The sequence below is a fragment of the Numida meleagris genome, unplaced genomic scaffold (assembly GCF_002078875.1).
Source record: "Numida meleagris isolate 19003 breed g44 Domestic line unplaced genomic scaffold, NumMel1.0 unplaced_Scaffold310, whole genome shotgun sequence".
Lineage (NCBI taxonomy): Eukaryota > Metazoa > Chordata > Aves > Galliformes > Numididae > Numida > Numida meleagris.
In genome coordinates, this window is record NW_018364547.1 from 110,569 (window position 1) to 120,422 (window position 9,854).

Consider the following 9,854-nt stretch of genomic DNA (forward strand, 5'->3'; position numbering starts at 1 on the left):
TCACTGATGAAGATACTGAAGAGCACCGGTCCCAGGACCTGAGGGACACTGCTTGTGACTGGCCTCCCCTCTGACACAGAACCATTAATTGCAACCCTTTGGCTGCGTCCAGCCAACCAGTTCTTCATCCACCGAACAGTCCATCCTTCAAATCCATACCTCTCCAATTTGGAGAGAAGGATGTGATGAGGGACCCTGTCAAAGGCTTTGGAGAAGCCCAGGTAGATGACATCTGTTACCCTTCCCCCATCCACTGATGCCATCACTCCATCATGGAAGGCCACCAGGTTGGTCAGGCAAGATCTGCCCTTGGTGAAGCCATGCTGGCTGCCTCAGATCACCTCTTTGTCTTGTATGTGCCCTAACATGTCTTCAAGGAGGATCTGCTCCCTGATCTTCCCAGGCACAGAGGCGAGGCTCACTGGCCTGTAGTTCCCTGGGTCTTCCTTTCTCCTTTTCTTAAAAATGGGAGTAATGCTTCCCTTTTTCCAGTCACTGGGGACTTCACCGGGCAGCTGTGATTTTTCAACTGTGATGGAGGGCGGCTTGGCAACCACATCAGCGATCTCTCTCAGAACCCTGGGATGGATATCATCTGACCCCATGGACTTATATACATTCAGTTTCATGAGGAGGTCTTGGACTTGTTCCACTGTCACAGTGGGATGGAATCCGCTCCTCACACCCTCACCTAGAGGTTCAGGGTCCTGGCAGACATGGGAAGCCTGACCACCAGTGAAGACTGAAGCAAAGCACTCATTGGGTACCTCAGCTTTTTCTATGTCTGAGGAAGCCAGCTCTCCATTACCTTTTATCAGAGGGGGAACACTCTCCTTGGCCTGTCTCCTCCTGCCTGTTTACCCGTAGAACCCCTTCTTGTTATTTTTCACATCCCTTGCCAAGCTCAGCTCCATCTGCGCCTTGCCTTTCCCCATCCTATCCCTACGCACGCAGATGTATGTGAACTGCTGAGTCATGGCCTGAACCACTGATTGAGCGCCTGGAGGAAAGACCCAGTCAGCCCTGGGAGCACAGGTGAAGGCAATTCACCTGTGCGACCAGAAGGGTCGCTTAGGCTTCATTGAAGGGCCTAAGCCCTTCCTGGAGATCCCTCCTTGGTGGGAGCCTTTCCCTGTGTGCCCAAAATCTTCCGATCCGGCTGAGCACTCTGTTTTCCTTCCACCTTTTTTTGTAACGCTATTTCCATCGCGTTAGTCCTTCTGATCACTACACGTGGAAAATAGCCTTGTATTCCTCCCAGGCTACACAACCCTGCTTTTACTTCCTGTACATTTCCCTCTTTTCTCTCAGTTTAAGCTGCAGGTCCTTGCTCAGCCATGCCAGTCACCCACCTCCTCTGCTCCATTTCCTCTGCTGGGGGGATGGAGAGCTCTTGTGCTCGCAGAAGGGTGTCCTTAAAGAGCTCCTAGCTCTGCTCTGTTCCTATGCCCTTAAGGAGAGTTTCGCAGGAGTTCCCACCCAGCAGTTCCTTGAGCAGTTGGAATTTTGCTCTCCTGAAGCTCAGGGTCCTGACTTCACTCTTTGCCAGGCCTGCATTCCTCCAGATCACGAACTCCACCAGGGCACAGTCACTACAGCCCAGGCTGCCTCCAATCTTAACCTCTCTAATGCTCTCCTCCACATTGGTGAGCACCAGGTCCAATAAGGCTTCACCTCAGGTTGGTACATCTACTACCTGCACCAGGAAGTTATCCTGAACAGACTCCAAGAATCACCTGGATTGTCTGCCGTCTGCCGTGCAGCTATCCCAGCAGATATCAGGGTGGTTGAAATCCCCCATCAGGACAAGTGCCTGCAAGCGTGACACTGCCTGCAGCCGAAGCAAGAAGGCCTCGTCAACAGGCTCCCCCGATCAGGTGGCCTGTAACAGACCCCAACCACTAGATGTGCTTTACTGGACTGATCTCTGATTTTAACCCATAAGCTCTCAACCTGGTCATGGCTGTTACTCAGACACAGCTCTTCACAATCTATCCACTTCCTAACATAGAGGGCAACTCCCCCTCCCCTCCTACCCTGTCTATCCCTTCTGAAGAGCCTGTAGCCCTCAATCACTGCATGCCAGTAGGGAGATTGGTCCCACCACGTTTCTGTGATAGCAACCAGATCATAATTTTCCAAGCAAATCATGGCTTCCAATTCCTCCTGCTTATTTCCCATGCTGTGTGCATTAGTGTAAAGGCACTTCAGCTGGGCTTTCTGGCACACTACCTTTCCAGAGGGGCCCTCCCTCAAACCTCCGGAAGAAATCTGAAGTTTTCCCCTACTGCTTCCTAGAGGGATACAATGCGGCTTCGGACTGAGGGTCAGCAACAGTACCTCCTCTGAGGAGTTCCCAGCAGATCCTACAGGACAGGTCGGAATTTTTCCCTGCCATCTCCTACAACAAAATCCCCAAGCCTTTCTCTGTCCAATTGACCTCCACCCTCTTCCCCCATCAAAACTAGCTGAAATCTCTGAACTACTTGCTGCACCCTAATGAACATCATTTTATCCCCCTCCCCCTTCATAGAATCATGGAATTGCTCAGGTTGGAAAGGACCTCCAAGATCATCAAGTCCAACTGCAACCTAACCATACTACCCTAACTCTAACAACCCACCACTAAATCATGTCCCCAAGCACCACATCCAAACGGTTTTTAAACACATTCAGGGATGGTGACTCAACCACCTCCCTGGGGAGTCTGTTCCAGTGCTTAACAACCCTTTCCGTAAATAACCTTTTCCTGATATCCAACCTAAACCTCCCCTGGCACAACTTGAGGCCATTTCCCCTTGTCCTGTCACCAGTGAGAAGAGACCAACCCTGCTCTCGCTGCAATCACCTTTCAGGTATTTGAAGAGAGCAGTAAGGTCTCCCCTCAGCCTCCTCTTCCCCAGACTAAACAGCCCCAGTTCCTTTAGTCTCTCCTCGTAGGGCATATTCTCCAAGCCCTTCACAAGTCTTGTTGCCCTTCTTTGGACCTGCTCCAGCACCTCAGTGTCCTTTCTGTACTGAGGTGCCCAAAACTGAACACAATACTCGAGGTGGGGCCTCACCAATGCCGAGTACAGGGGCAGGATTACTTCCCTAGTCCTGCTCACCACACCATTCCTGATCCAAGCCAGGATGCCATTGGCCTTCTTGGCCACCTGGGCACACTGCTGGCTCATATTCAGCCGACTGTCCATCAGCACACCAAGGTCCCTTTCCGTCAGACAGCTTTCCAGCCACTCCTCCCCAGGCCTATAGGGTTGCCTGGGGTTGTTGTGACCAAAGTGCAGGACCCGACACTTGGCCCTATTGAAACTCATACGGTTTGCCTTGGCCCATCAATCCAGTCTATCCAGGTCCCTCTGTAGAGCCTTTCTACCCTCTGGCAGATCAACACTCCCTCCCAACTTGGTGTTGTTTGCAAACTTACTGAGGGTGCACTCAATCCCCTCATCAAGACCATTTATAAAGATGTTGAATAGAAGAGGCCCCAGCACCAAGCCCTGGGGGACACCACTTGTGCCTGGCCACCAACTCGATTTAACTTCATTGACCACAACTCTCTGGGCCCGGCCATCCAGCCAGTGTTTCACCCAGCAGAGCGTATGCCCATCCAAACCATGGGCAGCCAGCTTCTCCACAAGGATGCTGTGGGGGACAGTGTCAAAGGCCTTACTGAAGTCAAGGTAGACCACATCGACAGCCTTGCCTTCATCCACTAAATGGGTCACCTTGTCATAGAACAAAATCAGGTTTGTCAAACATGATCTACCGTTCATAAACCCATGCTGACTGCGTCTGATCCCCTGGTTGACCTTTAACTGATCCATGATGGCTCCTGAGATTATCTGTTCCATAACCTTCCCCGGAACCGAGGTGAGACTGATAGGTCTATAGCTACCAGGACCATCTTTCTGGCCCTTCCTGAAGATGGGAATCACATTTGCTAGACTCCAGTCAACTGGGATATTCCATGTTAGTCAGGACTGTCGAAAGATGATGGAGTGGCCTGGCAACCACATCCACTAACTCCCTCAGCGCTCTAGGGTGCAATCCATCTGGCCCCATGGACTTGTGAGTGTCCAGCTAGTGTTCATACCTAGTTTACAGCTCTCTCAACAAGCCCTGCCAGCTCCTGGGCTAGGATCCGCTTTCCCCTTGGAGACAGGTGAGACCTGTCTGCAGCCATCAGACCAGGTGCTGAGTAAACCGCTCCATTGTCAAAGAACCCAAAGCTCCTGCAGCAGCACAAGCCTTTCAGCCACTTGTTCAAAGCCTGCATTTTCCTAGACCGCTCCATATCCCTCACCACCCCAGAAGAGAGAGAGGAAAATACCACTTGCATTCCCAGTCCCTCAACCATTCGCCCTAAACCCCTGAAATCTCTTTTGATGGCTTGCAGGCTTCCCTGAGCTACTTCATCACTGCCTGCCTGAACTATCAATAATGGGTAGTAATCAGAGGAGCAAACCAGACCCAGGAGTTTTTTGGTGATGTCCCTGACCTGGGCCCCAGGGAGGCAGTGCACCTCCCTCCGGGTCAGGTCAGGTCTGCATATGGGGCCCTCTGTTCCCCTGAGAAGGGAATCACCTCCCACAATTACCCTTCTGTCTTCCCTGGCAGAGGCAGTCTCAAGGTGTGGGGATGACCACCTCGCTCTAGGCTCCCTCCTAGGTGGATCCTCCCTCACCTCCCCACTCACCTCCCCTTCAATTTCCAGCACCCCAAACCTATTGCTTAGGGGGACCTGGCAGAGCGGGGTAGGCATGCACGGTGTGTGCTCACGACACCAAGAGGGGATCCTCTTTCAACCCCCACCGTCTGACAGGTCTGTCCAACTGTGACAGGGCAGGGGGTCCACCACTCTTCTGGGGGTATCTCCCAGGCACCCTTCCCTCTGGCACACCAGCGAGTCACTCCATCAGTCAAACTCCCACATTATAAAGGGCTTTATTTAAAGAAAGAATTACAGTAACTGGAATGAGGCAGCAGACCACTCCATAGGACAGTCTGTGGGAAAAATCTTTGACTTCTTCTTCTCCCCTTTCTCACCAAAGCAGCAGCTACTGCTGGAGAACAGTACTCCCTCTAACAGGATTTGGCATTAGAGAGTACACTGGAAAGAAAGAAAGATAAAATGAAGAATGCATTTGCAAAGGGAGAAAAAAAAATGCACCACAAACTTCAACAACAGGGTACTAAACTCTCCCTATTCTTAACTCCCTTCTCTCATCTGCTGAGAAACTTCATGCTTAGATACCAGCCATTCCACAGCCTCTAAACAGGACAACCCTCAAGGACAGAGCCTTGGAGTCTCAGCCCACAAAGTCCCTTCTGCAAAGAAAAATGGAAGCACTTCTCATCTCTCTAAGAGTGAAATATGGTTAGATTTCTGACACACCTCATTAAAGTGACTTTTAAACGAGGAAAGCAAAAAAAAAAAATCATAAAAACAAAATGCACTAAGTCTTACCCCTATATCAACATAAAGAGCAGTGGTTTAATGGTACTTGCTCATGAGAAAGCTTGGGAGCTTCCTAGTTTTCTCCCAGGTCCACAAAAGTAAAGAAAGTGTCACCCCTTTCTGTGGCCCCATGGATCAGTACCTCAGACTCTTCTAGAGTTCAGCCAACAAAATTGATAACAACGAGATGCAGGATGGTGTTGGCAAAGAGGAAATCAGCAAATGCTCGCTCTGGTGAAATGCCTTGGAACTCGCCTTTGTTCTGGGGGTTAATCTGGATCCGGAGACAAACTGCAAGGCAGAGAAAAAATGATACATCAGAGATCACAAAGGGAAGTTGTAGCATTAAGCATGGCCTTGCTAAGGCAGTCCACCTCGGCCCGGGTCATTGCTCCCCCAGGATATAACAAGCAAAAGCAACTCTATCTTTGTTATAAGAAGAGCAGAACATTGACAGGGGATTTGCATGGGGCTGATAGGCAGGCAGCTCTCTCACAGCACTACTACATCAGAGATGGCCACAGAAAATCTGAGGGAAATGGGCTTACAAGTGGCTTGGCACAGAAAAGGAGCCAGCAACACACTATTAGCTGTGCTGGGAAGGGCTGCACACGGACTATGCGTTTTTAAAAGGGTGCATTATAGGGGAGCACCATCCTGAAGCAGTTATTTCTAGTGTTGGGTTCACTATAGGATAGACGCCAAGGAAAGACATCAGTACAAAATGGCAAGATACCGTGACCACCCTGGAGAAGCAGGGACACCTAGGGCTCATGAGGAGCTAGGTTTTGTGGTGCTCAAGGGCAGAACCATGCAGGTTCACAGTCTGCTGCAGAGCATCCTGCTGTGGGGCACGACCAGCACGCCAGGACCAGCCCTCAGTGATGGGGCACAGATCTGGGCACTGTCAGAGAGACCTCCAAGGGTGTGCTGGGAGCAGATCTGGTTGCTTTAAGGTTACCAGGGAACATCCTGGAGTTGTCAGGCTTTATCCATTCTCAGGTTTTTTTATCTTTGCTATTGCAACTTTCTGGTTTCTAGGAAGGGTCTGGAATCTCCTGAGGAATGCCAAGCACCAGCACTGCCTGGCTGCTGGGCAGGCTGGGGGCTGCTGCTCCCTGGGCTGCAGGTTTGACCAAGGGCAGTCTGCAGTTCATGTAAGAGATGTCATCCAAAGGGACCTTGACAAACTTGAGAGGTGGGCCCACATAAACCTAATGAGGTTCAACAAAGCCAAGAGGAAAGTGTTGCATTTGGGTCAGGGCAATCCCAAGTATGTATACAAACTGGGAGAACTCCCTGAGACCAACCCTGTGGAGAAGGACTTAAGGGTCCTGGAAGAGGAAAAACTGAACATGAGCCAGCAGTGTGCACTTGCATCCTAGAATGCCAACAGTTTCCTGAGCTGCATCAAAAGAGAAAGGGCCAGCAGGATGAGGGAGGTGATTGTCCCCCTCTGCTCTGCCCTTGTGAGGACCTGTTTGGAGTACTGCCCCAACACAAGAAAGATATGGAGTTTCTGGAGAGTCCAGAAGAGGGCCATGAGGATGCTCCCTGGGGTACAGTACCTCTCCTACGAAGACAGGTGGAGGGAGTTGGGCTTGTTCAGACTGGAGAAGTGAAGGCTGCGGGGAGACCTCATTGTGGCCTTCCAGTATTTAAAGGGAGATTATAAACAGGAGGGAAATCAACTTTTTACATAGTTAGCAATAGACAAGGGAAAATAGTCTTAAACTAAAAGAAGGAAGATTTAGATGAGATGTCAGGGGAAAGTATTTCACAGAAAGGGTGGTGACAGACTGGAACAGATTGCCCAGAGAAGCTGTGGATGCCCCATCCCTGGAAGTGTTCAAGGCCAGGCTGGATGGGGCCCTTGGCAATCTGATCTGGTGGCTGGCAACCAGGCCACAGCAGAGGGGCTGGAACTAGGTGATCTCTGAGGCCCCTTCCAACCCAAGCAATTCTGTGTTTCTATGTGGCCATTTCTAGAGAACTCCGATAGCTACGGGGCTTCCTGTGCTGCGGGGAGCTCCGTGGGTGCAGAGGGAGCTTCAGGCAGCGCCACGGAGAAATCCTAACAGGACGCCCTAGGTGTCGGGGCAACCGCGCGGGGTTCTCACTGACCGCCGAGGATGAAGCTGCCGACGGCGGAGATAAAGCCGCTGAGGAAGGAGTTGAAAGGAAAGGTGCCGACGCCCAGGCAGTAGCCAAACTGGAGCGCCCCGGTGAGCATCACGTACAGCAGGTAGGCGTCCAGCACCTTGAGGCGGCTCGGCGTGCCGCTGCTGTACTCCGCCAGGAAGCGCCGCACCACGGAACCTACCGAACCCGCAGCCCCCACACCCGAACCTGCCGCGCCCGACATGGTCCCCCAAGTAAGCTGAGGTGGCCGGAACCAGCGTGGACAAACCCTTCCGGGACACAGCCAAGCAATGCGAGCTCATGGCGATTCCACTTCCGGGTCAGCGATACTGCGCAGGCGCAGTTGTCCTGCCCGCAAAAGGGCGGAACTGAGGTGCTACTAGAGATAATACGCATGCGCCTAAGTACGTGCTGGATTGGCTGAAAGGTGTTCATGGCTGGAGCGTCGGCAGAAGCCCTCCAGTCTACGGAGACGTCCTTCTCTGAGCTCAGTTCTTGGTGCTAGGAGATGGGATTGGTGGGGTGATTTTTCTAGAATGCAGTATGGGGGTTTCTTTGTCTTCCTTCTACAACGCCTGGCATGCTGAAGTCCCAACAGTCCTGCAGAAAACTGAGACCTGAGCATGTGGGTTTTCCCAGTCTTTACCTGCAGTGCCCAGTATGGGACCTGGGACTTTTCTCCCAAGCCAGTTGCCCGTTTTCTGGGCATCCTTGGGAATATTCATTGGGGTATAGTCTCTGGTCCAGCACAGCAGCAGTGAGGTGTCTGGGAAGAAGTCCAAAAGCCATGCTTCTTCCTCCAGATGCCTGCAGCTGTTGCTTTTGTGTAGGTCCCCACATATTTACGTCCAGAGAGAAGCATTGTGGTGATGGGGTGATGGCTGGAGTAGATTATCTTAGAGGTTTTTTTTCCAACCCTAGTAATTCTATGATCGTATGATTGAGAACTGCAGTGTTTCCTCTCCTCTCCTTACCCATCCCAGATAGCTCTGTACTGCAAGGGAGTATAGAAAGAGTATCTCCTCCAGGTCCAGTAACAGTTCTCCTTGGGTCGTTTTTTCTCGTACCTGGAACAAGAAGTTGTCCTTAACACACACTAGGAACCTCCTGGATTGTTTGCAGCACACCATGTTGCTTTCCCAGCAGATATCCAGGTGGTTGAAATCCCTTATCAGGATGAGAGCCTGGGAGGATTACACTTCCTGTAGTTGAAGCAGGAAGTTCGCGTCAGCAGGATTCCCTTGATGAGGCAGCCAGTAACAGGCCATGACCACCAGATGTCCTGTCTTGGCACAGGCCCTAATTTTTACCCACAAGCTCTCAACCTATTTATGGCTGTTTTTTTTAGAGGCAGTTCTTTGCAATCTATCTGTTCCTTATCATAGAGAGCAAAACGCCTGCTTCTCTTTCCCTTCTGAAAAACATGTAGCCCTTGTTTGCAGTGTTCCAGTTGTGTGATTGTCATACCCACATGCCATGGTCTGTGTAAGCTATTAAAGATTAGGATACATATAACTTCATATAGTCGCACTTTCTTCACTGGCTAATGCTTCACATTTTCCTTCTCAGCTGATGATGTGTCATAGCAGATTCCCATTCTGTCAGAACAAGAGATATTGAGTGTGTTCACCTGTAGTTTTGGAGCTCTACTCTCAGTATTACAAGAGAGTGGCTGCATGAGCAGATACTGAACTGGGGAAGGACATAATCTAGTGCATCCTCGTGGTAAACTACTTGCTAAGGGAAAGTCTGTGCCATACTCCTTCCCAGGGTTTTCCCAACATTGCAGGTGAGCACATTAATATCTCTTCCTCATGACTTTAGAGCCTTTATAAAGAAATGAAGATGCTTAAGGAGCGCACTTAGGTGGTCCATAGAAATCCTCGGATGGACAGTTGCTCAAAATGATCATTCACCCAAACTCAAATACACATTTCTTTTAGGCTGGGATGGACTGTGTCTGGAGATGTTGAAAACAGGCACAATTAGGAGAGTTTACCCCATGGTACATTGTGATGACTTTCTAGACTTTCAGGAGAGAAAACATCTAGGCAGGGGCAGAACTAAACAACATCTTCACCTCTAGTTTCCCATATGTAAAGACCCACTGGATACATCAGAACACTCCAGCATATCTTGAGCAAATACTGCACTTTCCTCTAATCTTCAGGGAAAAGCCATGATTTTCTTGGTGCCTGAGAATGAGAACCCAAGTCTGAGTGTCACTTTTTTCACCCCATATCTCTTGCCT

The 9,854-nt window shown here is 50.5% G+C and overlaps 1 protein-coding gene across 1 annotated transcript; it reads right to left on the reverse strand.

Moving 5' to 3' along the window:
• Nucleotides 1–4,928: 4,928 nt before the first annotated feature.
• Nucleotides 4,929–7,892, reverse strand: DAD1 (defender against cell death 1). The gene is made up of 3 exons (XM_021382922.1): nucleotides 7,586–7,892; nucleotides 5,604–5,752; nucleotides 4,929–5,113 (listed from the first exon to the last, which is right to left on the reverse strand). The coding sequence occupies exons 1-2, from the start codon at nucleotides 7,824–7,826 to the stop codon at nucleotides 5,622–5,624; spliced, it is 372 nt and encodes a 123-aa protein (XP_021238597.1). The 5' UTR covers nucleotides 7,827–7,892; the 3' UTR covers nucleotides 4,929–5,113; nucleotides 5,604–5,621.
• Nucleotides 7,893–9,854: the final 1,962 nt, after the last annotated feature.

What these genes read in the sequence shown, in the direction of transcription:
- DAD1 (XM_021382922.1), bottom strand. Translation starts at nt 7,826, where the DNA reads ATGTCGGGCGCGGCAGGTTCGGGTGTGGGGGCTGCGGGTTCGGTAGGT. An exon ending in CGGCAGCTTCATCCTCGGCG is followed by an intron (nt 5,753 to 7,585) that starts GTCAGTGAGAAC and finishes TCTGCCTTGCAG; the next exon opens with TTTGTCTCCGGATCCAGATT.